At 43.1% G+C, this 19,047-nt stretch overlaps 1 protein-coding gene across 1 annotated transcript in view; it reads left to right on the top strand.

Annotated features, from left to right (window-relative positions):
• Positions 1 to 6,922: 6,922 nt before the first annotated feature.
• LOC111959497 (receptor tyrosine-protein kinase erbB-4-like) overlaps positions 6,923 to 19,047 on the top strand; it is a 491,946-nt gene continuing 479,821 nt past the window's right edge. Inside the window, exon 1 of the mRNA XM_070437633.1 lies at positions 6,923 to 7,275. Within this exon, the coding sequence (XP_070293734.1) occupies positions 7,194 to 7,275 (82 nt within the window). The 5' untranslated portion in view covers positions 6,923 to 7,193. The remainder of the gene's footprint in view (positions 7,276 to 19,047) is intronic.

Here is a 19,047-nt window from a genome sequence, read left to right as displayed (position 1 = left end):
TTCATACATAGGTATTGGGTGAGGGCAGTGTGGAGCGCAATAGAGATTGTGACATCTGTGGATCTGTTGGTGTGGTATGCGGATTGAGTGGGTCCAGGGTGTCTGGGATGATGATGTTGATGTGAGCCATGAAAAGCCTTTCAAAGCATTTCATGTAATTTGCGGTACAATGAAATGCACCTTACAGTCACACGAGTAGACATTTGATATAATTATTTAGCATTTTAGATAAAGCATGCTGAGGCTTATACTGTGTGCCGACACACTCCTATGTGTTTGGTTCGCTTTATCCACTATACACTCTAATGAAGCCAGTGTACACTACTCTACAGTAAAGTTTGTCATTGAAAGCGTTTGCCTTTCTGGGAACAGAATATCTGTTTGTGAAGAGGACATGTAAAACCTTGAATGTATTCTTAATCTATTCAAAGAAAAGTTGAGCTCTTACAAACATACATGTATGCACTGCAGCTTCTCCACAGCCACAGTCAGGGTCTGCGTCCCATAACGGAACCCTATTCCCTATGGACTACTTTTGACCAGGGCCCAGAAGGCTCTTGTCAAAATTAGTGCACTATATAGGGAATAGGGTGCCATTTGGAATATTGTCAGTGTCTCAGAATTGGACATGAATCACTCTTTGAATAAAATATGAATGTATTTTATTTTCTCAGACATTATATTGGAAGGGAATAGATGCTTAGAAGGAGAGAAACAGACCTGTCTGTCATGTTCTCTGTTGTCTTTAGATTTCCAGATTTTTCAAATTATGTTTTTGACATACTTAATTATGTTGTGGAATGATGTGTTGCCCACAGTATCCTGCACTTCTTAATGTACACTGTAAAACATTTAGTGTAAAATTGACAGTAACTTACTGACTGCAATTGGCCAATATGTTACTGTAACTTATTTTACAGTCCAGCTACTGTAATCCATTTTACGGTACCAGAAATGTCACTGTAATATAATTTATAGTATGTTACTGGAATTGCCCATGCAGCGACATATTACCCAGTGTTCTTTGCAAGTTTTCATTTTTACATTTACATTTTGGTCATTTAGCAGGCGCTCTTGTTATTAGCAATGTACAGTCAGGGCAGTCACAGTCACAGCAAGTAAAACGTCTCTGTGACGGTTACCGAAAATGTTGTAGTTAAGGACACATTGGTCTTCAAAATAATTTGAATTACAACAAGATAGTCAGAGATATTGTTGCTGAATGGAATTGACAGTTGTGCTTGGTCGGTGCTGTGTCCAGGGTTTGTGCTGGTGTTGTGGCTTGGACCAGTAAATCCTGGGTTGGTACTGGTGTTGGGGCCGGGAATGGATGTCGTGCTGGGACCGGGACTGGAGGCCAAGGGTTGGTACTGGGTCTGGGGGCCGGGGGCCGGGGGGAAACAGGAACCGGGAACCAGGAACTGAGGCTGCTGCAGGTGCTGGGTCGGGATCTGTAGAGGGGAGGAAGGACAACCTGAGGAGCAAGCAGACACACATGGGAGCCCTAGACACAGAGGTCAACAGTGGTACTTCTCTGAGGCCTGCTCTCTCTGGGTAAAGCTGTAATCTTTGCTCCCTCCGCCGCACCTCATCTGGTAGTCTGGTGCTGACCAATTGGATCTGGATTGCTGCTGGTACTGTTGCTGGATCTACACAGTGGAGGAAGGACAACCCAAGGCACAAGCAGACACACAAGAGTACCCTAGATCCAGAGGTCAAATGTTGTGTTGCCCTTACTCCAGGTCTGGGGTTTAGTCCCTCCTCCACCCCTCTTCCAGTGTCTAGAACTGTTGATGGATCTGCAGAGGGCTTACAATTAAAAAGTTTACAATCTACAACTCTTATATGTTCCCTACATAAATGTAATTGTTAGAGAACTACTACCACATATCACTTAAATTGGTACAGTACTCTCATTAACGGGTGCAAGAAATATAGCGACTTATAAGACATGCCTTAAAATATGTTAATGAGCCAGCAATTCTTTCTCCTCCCACATTATTTCTCAACCATTAAAGGTTTGAGACTTGCTGCTACTCCGGCCTGTCTCCTCCATAAATAAACTCAGCAGAAAATGAATCGTCCCTTTTCAGGACCCTGTCTTTCAAAGATAATTTGTAAAAGTACAAATAACTTCACAGATCTTCATTGTAAAGGGTTTAAACACTGTTTCCCATGCTTGTTCAATGAACCATAAGCAATTAATGAACATGCACCTGTGGAACGGTCGTTAAGACACTAACAGCTTACAGACGGTAGGCAATTAAGGTCACAGTTATGAACACTTAGGACACTAAAGAGGCCGTTCTACTGACTCTGAAAACACCAAAAGAAAGATGCCCAGGGTCCCTGCTCATCTGCATGAACGTGCCTTAGGCATGCTGCAAGGAGGCTAACGACTGCAGATGTGGCCAGGGCAATAAATTGCATTGTCCGTACTGTGAGACACCCAAGACAGCGCTACAGGGAGACAGGACGGACAGCCGATCGTCCTCGCAGTGGCAGACCATGTGTAACAACACCTGCGCAGGATCGGTACATCCGAACATCACACATACTGAACAGGTACAGGATGGCAACAACAACTGTCCGAGGTACACCAGGAATGCACAATCCCTCTATCAGTGCTCAGACTGTCCGCAATAGACTGAGACAGGCTGGACTGAGGGCTTGTAGGCCTGTGGTAAGGCAGGTCCTCACCAGACATCACCAGCAACAATGTTGCCTATGGGCACAAACCCACCGTCGCTGGACCAGACAGGACTGGCAAAAAGTGCTCTTCACTGACGAGTCGCGGTAAATTACCGATAAAATGTTAAAAACAGGTAACAGTGTTTACTTTCAGCATTTCAATTAACATGTTGTACATGAGATTATTTCCTAGAGTACCATGCAGTCAAGGCATACTTTCCAATGGCAAATACATACATGGTTAGTAATGTGATTATTGGTATTCAATCTGCAGTTAGCTTGTACTATACATTAAATAACGATACACTACTATACATTGAATACAGTCTGCCTGCTGTCTTCCCTTTCTGATTCAACACGTGGTTAATATATTGTGACAGCCAGACAGGCTGTTGAATGAATGCCCACAAATGCATCTCACATGTTTCCTAGCCTCCGTTAGCCTCCTATTCCCTATATAGTGCACTTCTTCTGGTCAAAAATAGTGCACTATATAGGGAATATGGTTACATTTGGGTTGCAAGCCTTTGTGAATACCCTTTGCTGCAGGGGGAGAGATTGCATTGGTTGCAGGGTAGCAGTGAAACAAATAAGCCCTGTGATGTGTGAGGAGGAGTATGATAAAGTTGCTTCATAAGTTGCAGAACATTGTGTGTGTGGAATCATTATGAGGCATTAGCCCTCTGGAGGCTGCTATGGTTTTATTGGCTCGCCTCATGCAGCAAAGTCTCATCCATTAAACAAATCATGGACTTATGTATTAGATTAGCTACACCACTGGCACCAGGGGAGCTAAAGCAGGCAGGCAGGTAGACAAACACACACACTCACACACAAACACACACACACACACACAACCTTATCGTTTTATGATTCTGTTTCATAATAATCTGTGGAATAAATTATGTAATTGACAGCATTAAGAAGATACTGTCAGAGGAGCGATCTTTAAAATATATATAATGAAATTGAAGAAAAAAATAGAGTGGGCTGAATTGCATTTGAGGTATTATTAAAATGATAAACGGCAGTCACTGGAGTTGCTTAAGAGCGAGAATAAGCCGCAGCCCCGATTAAAATTGAAAACTAATTTTAATATTTCTTAATCACTTGTCAGTGATATTAAATGCTCATCACACTGAGTTGTATTTTAATAACCATGTGTCTAAATGATAAGATGTTCCAATGTGTCAAATTAAAAGACACTGAGACAGTAAACTTGTTGGTACCTGCTTGAGTCACTGTGTGTATCCCACCCTATTCTCTATGTAGTGCACTACATGTCACTAGGGCTCTGGTCAAAAGTAGCACACTATAAAGGGAATAGGGTGCCATTTGGGAGGCACTCATTGAGTCATCCCACCTGCTAGCTTTATGCTAAATGCATCGTGACGCTGTGACCTCTGAGGTGATAGTCTACCTCCCCCCTGTGGTGAAAGGTCAGAACTACAGTTGCAGTGCTGAAGATGTCAGGCAGTTCAATGCGTCATTATTCATTTTGCACTCAAGCAGAAAACAGTCCTTAGTGACTTTCTGCAAAGTGAGCATTGTAAACTTCCAATGTTCAAAGTCTTTGGGGAAGGACTCAAGGATCATTTGAAGAGAACATGAAAGAAGGACAGAAAGTGAAACAGGGCTATTTGCTTAACATTTAAAGGTCCTGAACAGTCACTCTGAAAACTACTTTCTCTCCCATGGCTAACTACCAGGAAGTTTAAAAAGACAGGCTGAGTGGGCGGAGCTTATATTCATGACCTCGCCTTTATTGAAAGCTCTTTGAAAGGCCTACTGTATGTCAAGCAACTTGGAATCAGTGAGCATTGTAATACACAAAGCAATTCAAACAACATTTAAATTATATCAATTATACATATATATATATATATTTGGAGTTGGAAGTTTACATACACTTAGGTTGGAGTCATTACAACTCGTTTTTCAACCACTCCACACATTTCTTGTTAACAAACTATAGTTTTGGCAAGTCAACTTTGTGGATGACACAAGTCATTTTTCCAACAATTGTTTACAGACAGATTATTCCACTTACATAGTCACTGTATCACAATTCCAGTGGGTCAGAATTTTACATACACTAAGTTGACTGTGCATTTAAACAGCTTGGAAAATTCCAGAAAAATATGTCAAGGCTTTAGCAGCTTCTGATAGGCTAATTGACATCATTTAAATCAATTGGAGGTGTACCTGTGGATGTATTTCAAGGCCTTCCTTCAAACTCAGTGCCTCTTTGCTTGACAGCATGGGACAATCAAAAGAAATCAGCCAAGACCTCAAAAACAAACATTTTAGACCTCCACAAGTCTAGTTCATCCTTGGGAGCAATTTCCAAACGCCTGAAGGTACCACGTTCATCTGTACAAACAATAGTACGCAAGCATAAACACCATGGGACCACGCAGCTGTCTGTCTGCTAGAGATGAACGTACTTTGGTGCGAAAAGTGCAAATCAATCCCAGAACAACAGCAAAGGACCTTATGAAGATGCTGGAGGAAACAGGTACAAAAGTATCTATATCCACAGTAAAACGAGTCCTATATCGACATAACCTGAAAGGCCACTCAGCAAGGAAGAAGCCACTGCTCCACAACCGCCATAAAAAAGCCAGACTACGGTTTGCAACTGCACATGGGGACAAAGCTCGTACTTTTTGGAGAAATGACCATTGTTATGTTTGGAGGAAAAAGGGGGAGGCTTCCAAGCCGAAGAACACCATCCCAACCGTGAAGCCAATTGCACACTCCCTCAAAACTGTAGACATCTGTGGCATTGTGTTGTGTGGCAAAACTGCACATTTTAGTGGCCTTTTAATGTCCCCAGCATAAGGTGCACCTGTATAATGATCGTGCTGTTTAATCAGCTTTTTGATATGCCACACCTGTCAGGTGGATGGGTTATCTTGGCTAAGGAGAAATGCTCGCAGACACAGATGTAACGGATGTGTGCACAAAATGTTAGATACTTTTTTTTTTGTTATGCATATTGAACATTTTTGGAATCTTTAATTTCAGCTCATGAAACACGGGACACTTCACATGTTGTGTTATTTTTTTTGTTCAGTCTAGAAGCAACAGTCCCTTTCCATAGTTTTGTCATCATACTTTGATCTGGTTTCCTTCAAATATCGTCCAATTTCAAGAAAAACATAATTTTGTCTGTTCATGACCTTTAAGCGTAGGGGGGTTTAAACTGGTGCTCAAAGTCTAACACTTATGCCAGGTGTTCCAAGTCTCTCACTGATTCATATTTTCATACCATTATCATTCTAGAATTATAAGTTCATTATATATTCTCTGAAGCTCTGAATATTTCTTTGGATTATGCTGCAGTTCAAAAATTACCCAATATTATGTCTGCCATTCATCATTATAGGCCAGGTTTCCTTACAAATCAACACATTAATATGTGTACGTTATCATTTACCTTGATTCTACAGTTCTCTTTAACATTGTAACATGTATATTCATAATACAGTTTAATTAAGGGAAAAACAACATGCAGAAGGTTTGGTGGTGTGTGTGTGTGTGTACGTGTATGTGTGTGTCCGTGTACATCCTATGTGCGCCCAACATAGAACAATTTGCATTTCTGACCAGACGTTTTGGCATATTGCAGCTCAGAGGGTGTTCACACCTCTCTTGAGGTGCGACAGAGAGAGAGGGGTGTTATTGAGAGGTAGGTCGTTCTGATGTGGACACACACTATTTACATTCTATCCAATTACTCGAACTTCAGTTGTCATTTGTTTTGTTTTTTATTCAAAAGTCAAAGCTGAATCACAACGAATTCAGTCCTATTTTAAACAACACATTATCTAAGACAATAAATACCATTGCCTATGCTACTCATAATGTTATTAATTATTATCACTTAGATATCTGTCTCTAGAAATGTAACCTCAAGAATATTTTAAGTGGTAAGAATAAATGCCTGTATATAGTTTATTGTGCTTACATGTTGGTCTCCCAAAACAGGTATTATACACGTTCGAGGGACACGACGGGAACCGACGCAACAAATTCAAGAATTTTGGCAACTTCAAAGAGCCAATGGGAGCCTCCCTGGAGTTCTAGGAGGAGGGCTTCAATAAATCAGCACTACCGTCGACCAATCCTGTTGACTGTGGGAGGACACAAACATGCAAGGGGGTGTGTCTCTTAGACTGCGAGACGTCGCTTCGTACGGTGTCCAACTCGGAGAGAGTATTGGCATGATGAGCATTGCTTTACTATTTTGACAAGCCATATTACAGTGCTACTTTGGAACCTGGTTGGAAGCTAATCAATCTGTTTGAACTTTTATTCACAAGACATAAACCAGACGGGGAGAAGAAGTAGTTGGACTAATTAGCCTACTAACCCAAATTAATAACCTAACTGTAAACTGACACAACAAGCTACGTATACGTTTTCATCTTTTTCAATCCGAAAGGGTTTTTGCTTCTGGACATGTGAATCAAAGGAGTTACTGCGAACCCCTGAAAATGAAGTTACTAGCATCGGTTCTTTGTTGCTTCGGCTTTCTGCTCACTTCTGCGATGTTTCGGACGAGCTCTTCACAAGCAGGTGAGTGAGTGACTGACAGTTCGGTGTCTGCCTGGCTGGTGCGCAGCGCAAGGTGTTTGGCTACCCTTGACACTCGTGCGCGTTGCGCACGAACAAAGTGTTATTTTGTGTGCCGCAACAGTCCCCACACATTTGTCCGTTATGTTTCAAATGTATCGGGGTTGTACTTTAAATTGTCTATACCCTCTATGTTGATTTTCGTTCATATCTGCTATAAAATCACCCTGGCTCCTTTGAAAATTTGTGTTCGGATTGAATGTTCGTCACACGTGTCTTGGCTTGGACAAACAGTGGACATCACATCACCAAGACCGAGACCACCCTATCCTCCTGGCTCCTGCTACTGCTTCATTATTCTCATATCGCGTCGTCCTTCGCTCTGTGAGAGTAAGGGGTGGTGGTGGGCATTTATAGTGTGCATCGGTCCGTCTTGGTGTGTTTGTTTGTTTTCAGAGAAAAACAACGTGTTTTGTTGGCTTTGGTGTACAAGTCCCTGGTACTTTTGTCATTTTGAAGGGGCACATGTATTATTATTATTATTTCTTTATACAAATTGGTAATAACAATTGCAGGCTATTATTATTCTACTGGTACTTCTTATTATTGTTATTGTTATTATTATTATTATCAGTTGTTGTAGAAGGCTTAGTAGTAATATATATATAGTAGTAGTAGTGGTATATAAATAGTGGTAGTATAGGTTATGGAATAAAAATATAATATATCCTATAAGCGAGTATTGTAAAGAACTGAACTTTATTTTTGACATTGCTCACATTCATTGGCGGTCCCTGCTTGGAACAGTGCAGCTCTCCACAAGGTGGTAGTGTAGTATGAACCGGAGAGAAACGCTCCGGAAATCTTTATCCTCAGCTCTGAGCCATGCAAAGGGACAGAGCGCGCGCTGACTGACTGACTGATACCGACACACACACACACACACACCACCCACACACACACCACACACACACACAACACACACACACACCACACACACACACACACCGACACACACACACACACACACACACACACACACACACACACACACACACACACAACACCACCACACACACACACACACACACACAACAGAGAGAATGGAGAGAGCGCTTTTGTGAGCACGGACCATAGACACAAACCAATACTTCATTGGTAATTAAAAAAAAAAAATCCTAGAAACTGTTGTTATAGTATAGCAGATTTGGCAGGTGTTCTCAACTCTCGCTTCTAAACATCCTATAGACCCGTGAACAGCAAGGAATTAACCATAGCACCACACACTCCTGTGCGTGCCGTTTGTTCAAAGCTACACATGCAATAAAGCGCACCCACACTTCCCCGGGGGACAGGGGGTTGATTGAATAGCCTGTAGATGAAAAAAGAGGTTGAAAGATAAGGGGACAGGGGAGGGAATAAATAGCCTAACCTGTCCGTGCTGCATTTGTGATTAGACCTGTTTAGCCGATTACCTACACATTTTGTCGTCATATGAGTAATTATTAAAACATTATTAGAACAATAAAATATTGTTGTCAACATGTGGCATAATTTTAAGTAGTGTGTCTCGATTTCAGACTTCCAGGCAATTACTTATGATTATTTATGCTCTTTCTACTGTCTATATATGAGACTGAAGTTGTATGCCATAGTAATGCTTCATCTGCTGCAGTTTGCCGCTTGCGTGTGTGTGAGTGTATGTCTTGGTCATTGTGTAGCCTTGTGCTTGCGTGTATTGTGATCCCCAACATCCACTGGACAGGATGTCAAGCACGAGGTGTTGGCATACCTCAGCACTTCAACAGTGCCATGTGTACCACTGGGTGTTTCACAGCTGCCCCTCTGATATAACGCACCAGTTCCAAATCCCTCTTTGGAGTTATGTTGCTTACTGACAGTGGCTCTATATGACATTTACAGACGGGTTCGGCCCAATGACGTATATAAACCCTGGATTGCGCATTCTATGTATTGGCCATTAGGAGGCTTTGATGCCATCAGTCGATCATATTGGCACTACCCAGTAGGAGAAGTCCTCCATAGAAATTAATGGAATTCTAAAGTATTTCAATTATGTTTCAAGGACAAAATTGTACTGAACAAAAATATACACGCAATATGTAAAGTGTTGGTCCCATGTTTCATGAGCTGAAATAAAAACTCCCCAAAATGTTCCATAGCACTAAAAGCTTATTTCTCTCAAATTCTGTGTACACATTTGTTTACATCCCTGTTAATGAGCATTTCTCCTTTGCCAAGATAATCCAGCTACTTGACAGGTGTGGAATATCAAGAAGCTGACTGATTTCAATTGACTGATTCCTTATAACTATAACTTTTTTTCCAGTGGGTACATGTATTTAAGTATTTGTATTGTTGGAGTGGGGACAGTAACATTGTTTTTATATATGTTTTATGAGTAGATCACGTAATATAATTTAAAAGTATGCATTAAGGTGTCTGTAATAGAATAAATGTGTCATGAATGAAGACATGAATAAATGCATTTCCATAGTTTCCTAGATATTTTTTCACAATGGGGAGTGCCAAGATGGAGGCACGGTGGCATCAACACAGCGCCCCCTATTAGTCATCAAGTGTATAAATATAGAATTGGTTCGGCGCCTCTTAGGGCTGTGGCGGTCATGAAATTTGGTGATTGTGAAGCAAATAACTGCCGGTCTCACGGTAATTGAACATTAATGAACATAAACACATGTTGCATGTCCTGGCTTCTACTCATAGCCTACAAGCCACTGATGCACACCTTTGAAACATCTACATTTGGAAAAAGTCGAAAAAATCCATCACAACAAATCCATAATTTATTTTAGACAGGTCTAAAGAATCATAATATGAAGAAAACATAATATGAAGAAAAATATGAAGAACAGAATAGCATACTCTGAGTTGTCTTGATGTTAGGCCCTGATCTGGTTATGCAATACGGCTGTGGACTACACTGGTTCATTTAGCAGACAAGATTTGCTTAGAATTCTGTGTCATTATTTTATAGTATGAAGAATACAATTGAACGTAGCTGAATAAAATAGAAAGGATATTTTCTCTGAAGTATTTGAGGGAGTTCGCACATGTGCTATTCTGTGTTGAGTGATAACAAAGAAACAGGAACTTCTATATGCTTCATTTAGAGTTATTTATGCAACTTTAGTTGTGATCCAAACATTAGGCTATATGTTTAGATTTTTTTATATATTCTGAAGCTGCATGATGAGACTGTAATTTATTGAACTTTTCACACTTGATCAGCAATCAAATAGTGGAGAACCATTGATCTAATAATTTTTTCCAATAAATTGTTTTAATGTTTGACTTGTGGACGTTGTATGCCTCAGTAACATGACATGGGAATATAGAGCGCCATCTCAGACGCCACATGTGTTTGCCGTCTTTGCTACCTTCAGACAATATTGTGCTCTGAAGGAAGTGCAATTGCCATGAAAGAAGGGAAATATGAAATAATAAATGAATGATCTGGTCTTATTAATATTTATTGAATTACAAAAAATACTCCAAATTAATTTTGGCCTTCATCAAGGGAAATAGAATGTAGTCTCTGCTAGGATGTTTTGATCCTTTTTCATCATGAATCATATTTAATGTTTGCCTAGGGCTATATCCCCCTGGTATTTTCAGTTGCACTATGTTTGAAATGTTACAGTTTATCAATCTAATTAATGTACATGAAGGATAATACATGATTAAGGTAATTTCATGTTTTCAGATTTTAATGTCAGATGAGTGAATGAATGAATGACATGTTATTTCCGTGTCAAATCGCCAGTTGGCAACCCGTCCCTTATGGGATTATTTAACACATAAACATTACAGTAATTCACTGTGGTAATTCAGTGATAATTCTTATTCCGGTGTTCTCTGCATTAAAGATGGCCTTGGTTCATGTACTGTCAATATTCTGAATTATTACCCTGGCTATCTCCACGTACAGAGCAGAGGCTACAGTAGCTGAAATGAAATGGAGAAGTTGTTTGGTTGACATTTGATTGTTTCTATTATTATATTATGCCCATCTTGAGTTCATAGTACATCTAAATGTTTCCATGGCCTGACTGACTCAGACAGAGAGGCTGGACTATGGAGAAAGAGAATGTGTTGTGGCTTGTGGCTTTCACAATTTCTAAACTACGTCACTTGTGTTCCCCTCTATCTAGCAAAAAAGAATGGTGTCATTTTCTGTCCACCCGGCAATACGCCACCACCACACACATACCCTCTTATTCATTTCTCTCCCGTCTTTCTCTATGAAAGAAGATGTGACCTCTGTGTCTCTGGCACTCAGCTGGAAGAACAGCAAGCCTTGATTCCCAGGCGATCTCCTCCGTAGCCAAGTGGAGGCAGACTAGCGGGCTGCTTGTGAGGCGCTCTGCACAAGCTGCTGTCTGCGCTAGCTGCTCTCTGAGTTAAGGGTCTCACTCAGATGCAGAACATGCACTACACACAGCAACAGTGTCCCCCTCTCTGCTGAAGAGAGCAGCAGCAAAAGCAGTGACACTAGGAGACACGTGTATGTGTGTGTGTGTGTGTGTGTGTGTGTGTGTGTGTGTGTGTGTGTGTGTGTGTGTGTGTGTGTGTGTGTGTGTGTGTGTGTGTGTGTGTGTGTGTGTGTGTGTGTGTGAGGGAGTGCGGTGGCTTCGAAAGGGGGGAGTGATAGGGCATTGATATTATGTTTTGAGTTGTTGGTTGTTTTCTGTCCCCCAGTATTAGATTCAGTGAGTGTTGATGAGAGAGAGAGAGTAGCCTACCTGACCTCTGCATCACCCTATACACTCATATGTCACGTGTGCTATACAGCTATACAGCTATGCACCGCACAAGGACGGGCAGTAGGGCACATGTGTTTTGCCAGCGTCATTGTCATCCATCAAAATGTCCCCCGCTTGAGAATGTCTTAATTGAATTCTGAGCACCGTCCTAGCCCGAGGTCCACAGGACAGTAATTCATCACATGTAGCCTAGTCCTACTGCTGCACATGAGATTGCAAATCATGTATGTGTGATTAAGGCTAAGTCGGCTACATGAGACAATTAAACCACTTTGCTTCTAATTAGGCCATGTGAGTTTTCCTCTTTCTGTCACTGTCTTTCAGTCTCTGTTTCTCTCTTTCTCCTACTGTATCTTCTCTCTCTCGTTCTTTTTCTTCCTCTCTCTGCCTGTCTCTCTCTTCCCCTCCTCTCTTTCTGTCTCTCTCTCTCACTTCCTCTCTCCTCTTAATTTCATAATGCTTTATCTATGGTTTCAGTAGCTCCACTCTCCTCTCTGAAAGGCAATCTTCTTTTTATTCTTGTTTTTCTTGATTATTTACAGCAGTATATCTGACCTGACGAAGATCCATGTTGGATTGAGACGTTGTCAATAAAGGTGGCAAACTGGGAGCATATTCAGTGTGTGGACCTCTCCGTAGGCGAGACAAAAATCTGCTGCCCCCCAATATGTTTGGCATTGGGCCAATTTTTTCCTCCGCTAAAAGTCGGAGGAACAGAACATAATAGCAGCCCATTTGATAGGCCTATGCTACAACATCAACAGGGCTGTAGTGGAGTGGGTCGAGAGTTTCAAGTTCCTTGGTGCCAACATCACCAACAAACTAACATGGTCCAAGCACACCAAGACAGTCATGAAGAGGCCACTACCAAACTTTTTCCCCCTCAGGAGACTGAAAAGATTTGTCATGGGTCCCCAGATCCTACAGCTGCACCATCGAGAGCATCCTGACCGGTTGCATCACTGCCTGGTATGGCAACTGTTCGGCATCTGACCGTAAGGCGCTATAGGGGGTAGTGCAAACGGAACAGTACATCACTGGGGCCAAGCTTTCCTGTCATCCAGAACCTCTATACCAAGCGGTGTCAGAGGAAGGCCCTAAATATTGTCAAAGACTCCAGCCACCCTAGTCATAGACTATTCTCTCTGCTACCTCACGGCAAGCGTTACCAGGGCGCCAAGTCTTGGTCCAAGAGGCTTCTAAACAGCTTATACCCTGAGCCAAAAGACTCCTGGAAATCTAATCAAATGGCTACCCAAACTATTTGCATCCCCCACCCTATTTTACATCGCTGCTACTATCTGTTATCTATGCATAGTCACTTTAATAACTCTACCTACATGTACATATTACCTCAACTAACCGGTGTCCCCGCACATTGACTCTGTAACTCTGTTCCCTGTATATAGTCTCACTATTGTTATTTTACTGCTGCTCTTTAATTTCTTGTTACTTTTATTGCTTATTCTTATCAGTATTTTTTTAAACTCCATTGTTGGTTAGGGGCTCGTAAGTAAGCATTTCACTGTAAGGTCTTCACCTGTTGTATTTGCCTCATGTGACTAATACAATTTGATTTGATGTGATTTGGCTATACCGACATCTATGGATAGGATAATTGTGTCTGTCAAACAGGCTTCATCTTTTTTGGAAAATGAAGAAATAAGCTCCAATCATCTATGTAATTCTATGTTTATGCCCATAATTTTTTTTTGTGGACACGTGCACATATAGGAGGTCCCTTACCAGGCAGAAGGGAATTTTACTTTAACCCCTGCATCAGAAAGTTACATTGTTGCTATCATCACTATGCCACCTACTACCTGTAGTAGGCAAACAAGTTTCTTATTAATAATATCCCACCTGTTATCTCACATGGCACGACCCCATAATTGTTACAATTACAATAAAAATAACACTTTACATATTTAACATATATTTTAATGTTTCTGTAGAACTGTAAAACAGAGTAAGATCGTTTGAGCATTGGAAACAAGTGCATTCATAAATGCACGGCGGGCCTCGTTTCGCTGGAGCAGTGTAAAATAAGCTTTATGTCATTGACCCAGCCTTAACGAATTTTGTTTATTTACATAAATCGAATTTGATTGTCCAACATCAACATTTATTTATTTCGTCTCCACCTAGAGTGGCCTCTCCTCTCCTGTGGTGCTGCATTGCAGTCAGCGATGTTTTCTCTCGGTAGCTGTCCATGATCCTGAAATCAAATCATCTGAGTTTGATTGTACACCAGCCTGATCTCCAGCTCCTTCCACCTCTGGAAACTATCTAGGTGGTCATGCGACTTCTCATGCGAGCTGAGGAGGTGGAACTGATTCTTCCAGTCCCTGGTTCCATCACTGACCAGCGCAGATTTGCACTCGTGTGAAAAAACTTTGCAGCAAAAACAGAAGGCTGCATCGTTTTGCTTGGAATAGACAAGCTTTGGTCTCTCCACTCTCTCTCCGTTCGCCATCCTCCTATTGTAGTGGGCCACCGAAAAACATTCATTGCCTCTCATCTCTTGGGAAATTCCCCTCCTTATCCTGATGTGGCCCAGCCTGCACTAACATATCCCCTAAATATATATTCATATATTTTGGCCACTCACTGGGATCTTTTATATTTTTGTCTGGGAGTCGGATTTAGCAGCAGCACCACCACTGTCATCGGAGACGGGGAGTCTGGGTCCAAGATAGTCTGGGTCCAAGATAGTCTGGGTCCAAGATAGTCTGGGTCCAAGATAGTCTGGGTCCAAGATAGTCTGGGTCCAAGATAGTCTGGGTCCAAGATAGTAGGGTCTTCGTCTGCAATGTTTGGAGGTGTGGCTAGGCCTGGTACGACCACCTGTTCTTGTCATCATCAGGGGAAGTGTGTGGCTCAGACTCCCCCGGTTTGCCCTTTTCGCTGCTGGAATCAGCGAACGGGGGCTCATCGTTCTCGGCGAATGATTTGCCTGTCCTCGTAGGCTTGTCCTTCTCCACACAAGCTGATGGACATTGCTGCACGCTGATACATTTCACCAGCGAACTTGTTTGGTTTACAAATTGTGCCTCTTTTCTTATTGTTTAAAAAAAATATTCACTATAATTATATCCACTAGTAGCAGCTAGCTAACATTAACAGGCTAGGTTAGGCTTCTGCCTTAATCACTAATCATCTTCATCACACACAAACGTAAAAAAAAAAAATACAATTATTTATTTGGCAGATACATTTTTATTAATGTTTCACAATTGGATAGTCACATGTAAACACACATCACCATAGCGACCAAGGATAGTGGGAGTGAACTTTGGGAGAAGAGGGAATGGGATGGGGGCGGGAACTGCAGCAACGCTATGAGCTGGTGACTGGGGTGCCGCGGGCGGTGTAGTAGCCAATCTGGAGCGCCGCAGGGCAGCAGCAAATTGTCGAATTGCCGCCTCAAATTCAAGTGCTGCCATAGGCGACGGCCTAATCTTGCCTAATGGGAAGGCCGGCACCTTGTGAAAGTTACCTGAGTTTTACAACCATAGGCTTGCATAAAGGAAACAGTGAGAGGTAGCTGAATAAACCAGATGTCTTGTACAATAAAGCAACTGTCAATTAGAGCTAAGCCCGTACTGCTAGCTAGCACGTACATATTACCTCAACTAACCGGTACCCTAGCACATTGACTCTGTACCGGTAACCACCTGTGAATAGTCTCACTATTGTTATTTTACTGCTGCTCTTTAATTACGTGTTACTTTGTTTCTTATTCTTACTCATATATATTTTTTGAAACTGCATTGTCGGTTAGCAGCTCGTAAGTAAGCATTTCACTGTAAGGTCTACACCTGTTGTATTCGGCGCATGTAACTAATAAGATTTTGATTTGATTTGAGCAGGCCTGCATTGGACCACACTGAGTAAACTGTAAATCTATAAAGTGCTCCAAAATCCCACAATGCAGTTCATTACGAGGGTTCTTAACAACATTAGGTTACATTTCCAAGATGTGGTTGAACATGTTCTTTCAAAGTTGACAGTGAACATCATCGTCTTCTCCTTTCTCTGTGTGTCTATGACATCTTCATGTAGTGTTATGACCCATCCTTCAACAGAGCTTTATTCAAACAAGCATGAACAATACAGATGTCTAGGTCCCTCCTAGTGCATCTGTCTATCTGGAGTTCCTATTGTGCTACTCTCACAGAAATGCACAGTACCGCTCTTAACTACCCCTCCTCTCTTGTCAGGCTTGTTTGTGTGTGTGTGTGTGTGGGTGTGGTGTGTGGGTGGTTGTGTGTGTGTGTGTGTGTGTGTGTGTGTGTGTGTGTGTGTGTGTGTGTGTGTGTGTGTGTGTGTGTGTGTGTGTGTGTGTGTGTGTGTGAGCAGAGGCTGAGAGACTGTCTGTCAGGAGGGTTGGCGGAGTGAAGGGCTTTTGACAGTGTGTGTTCTAAAGGTTTAAATGACAGGGGGTTGGAAGTGGGGGAGGACGGATGGGGGAGTAGAGGGAGGAGGACCGGATGGGGGAGTAGAGGGAAGGAGGACGGATGGGGGAGTAGAGGGAAGGAGGACGGATGGGGGAGTAGAGGAGGAGGAGGATGGGGGAGTAGGGAAGGAGGAGGATGGGGGAGTAGAGGGAGGAGGACGGATGGGGGAGTAGAGGGAAGGAGGCGGATGGGGGAGTAGAGGGAAGGAGGCGGATGGGGGAGTAGAGGGAAGGAGGCGGATGGGGGAGTAGAGGGAAGGGAGGACGGATGGGGGAGTAGAGGAAGAGGACGGATGGGGGAGTAGAGGGAAGGAGGACGATGGGGAGGTAGAGGGGAAGAGGACGGGATGGGGGAGTAGAGGGAAGGAGGACGGATGGGGGAGTAGAGGGAAGGAGGACGGATGGGGGAGTAGAGGGAAGGAGGCGGATGGGGAGTAGAGGAAGGAGGCGAATGGGGGAGTAGAGGGAAGGAGGACGGATGGGGGAGTAGAGGGAGGAGGACGGATGGGGGAGTAGAGGGAAGGAGGAGGATGGGGGAGTAGAGGGAAGGAGGACGGATGGGGGAGTAGAGGAAGGAGGACGGATGGGGAGTAGAGGGAAGGAGGACGGATGGGGAGTAGAAGGGAAGGAGGACGGATGGGGGAGTTAGAGGGAAGGAGGCGGATGGGGGAGTAGAGGGAAGAGACGGATGGGGGAGTAGAGGGAAGGAGGACGGAATGGGGGAGTAGAGGGAAAGGAGGCGGATGGGGGAGTAGAGGAAGGAGGACGGATGGGGGAGTAGAGGGAAGGAGACGGATGGGGAGTAGAGGGAAGGAGGACGGATGGGGGTAGAGGGAAGGAGGACGGATGGGGAGTAGAGGGAAGGAGGACGGATGGGGGGTAGAGGGAAGGAGGACGGAGGGGGGAGTAGAGGGAAGGAGGAGGGCGGGATGGGGGAGTAGAGGGAAGGAGGCGGAGGGAGGAGGAGGAGGGGTGAAGCTTCAATGGTGATTGACAGCATCAACTCGGGTAATTCACTGTCTTTCCCCATCTTTCTCTGACTGCTGTAGTCGTCTATACGTTATTTTCCCCGCGCTTTCATCCCTCGTTTTCTTTGTACGCTCCACAAAAGAGGAGAGAATTAGAATGAAATATGGCTAATCTTCTCTAAGACGCACTCATTACCACAATGTTTAGAATTCAATGTTCAGATAATTGTGGCCTTTCTGTTCTCACTCAGCCTTCAGTGTCTGACAAGTCAGGGTGATTTGTTTTATTCTCTACTTCTAATTTTCTCTCTCCCTCACTTGTTGCCTTTTATAATTCCTAGTCTCTCTCAGCCTTGTTAGTTCCTCTCTCTCCCCAACTCTCCTCTCCCTTGGCTCCTGAATAACAAATAAAATAATAGTAATATGTTGGCAAACTTGAAAGCAGCTTGGGCTCCGCTCCACCTTCTGAAGAGCGTTAAATGTGTTGCGGGGGCGCAAAAGGGCTAATTTCATGCTTGTTTTTTTCTTTGTCTTTTAATTATCCCCTTTTAAAATATTCATAGCTATCTGTATTTACAATGTAATTACAGCATGGTTTTGAGTGATATTGACTGCTTCAGGACAGCTGGAATTCTTGCTCAAAGCTTAATCTTGATATGGGTCAGTTAATATAAAGCTGTTTTGAAAGCAGGCACAGCCAAACATAAGAAAACGTTTTTTATCTCTCTCTTTCTCTCTCCTTTCTGTCTGACTGTCTGAGATACTGACTGACTGACTGACTGAGACTGACTAACTGAGAGACAGATGCTGTGATAGAAATAGCATGCATGGTCAACAACTCCATTGTTCAGCACCTCCCATGGTCCAGAGTTTAGAGGGCTGTGAACTCTGTGTGCCAGAACTGCCAGCCTAGCACTCGCTAGCACACACACACTCGCTAGCACACACACACACTCGCTAGCACAAACACACTCGCTAGCACACACACTCCCTAGCACAAACACACGTGCACACACACACACTCTCCCTCTCTGTGCCAGCCTCTGTAGCTAGCGGTGCCCCTGGTACCTGTGAAAAGCTTGTCACTTCCACCAAAGCTACAGCCTGTGTGTGTGTGTGTGTGTGCACCTAGCAGTCACCTTGCAGCGGAGCAGAAATAGCGCAGCTCTCTTTCCCTGCCTTGGCGTAAAGGTACATAAAGCACAGAATGACAGGTGGAAAAGCAATTGACCTTGGCTGGGTGGCTGGGCTGGCTGCTGAGGGCTGGCTGGTGTTTGGGTGGAGGGGGGTGGAGGATGAGGATGCAGGTTGCAGAGTAAATTCCATTGTTCAGAGAATGGAAAACATAGCCTGGTATAAAACGCAGAAGTATATGGGCATTGCTGGAGGAAAGCTGAACGATAACTAGATTACATTTCCTTTCTCCAAGGGATTTAGGGTGATTGGCATTTGTATAGTTTTTCAGGACATTGTGTTGGAGTCTGTAACATATCTAATTGCAATGGTCTTTCCATTGTCAGAATTATGTCAGGACATATGT

The sequence above is a fragment of the Salvelinus sp. IW2-2015 genome, linkage group LG36, assembly GCF_002910315.2.
Source record: "Salvelinus sp. IW2-2015 linkage group LG36, ASM291031v2, whole genome shotgun sequence".
Taxonomy (NCBI): Eukaryota; Metazoa; Chordata; class Actinopteri; order Salmoniformes; family Salmonidae; genus Salvelinus; species Salvelinus sp. IW2-2015.
This window is presented reverse-complemented; position numbering and strand designations above follow the sequence as displayed.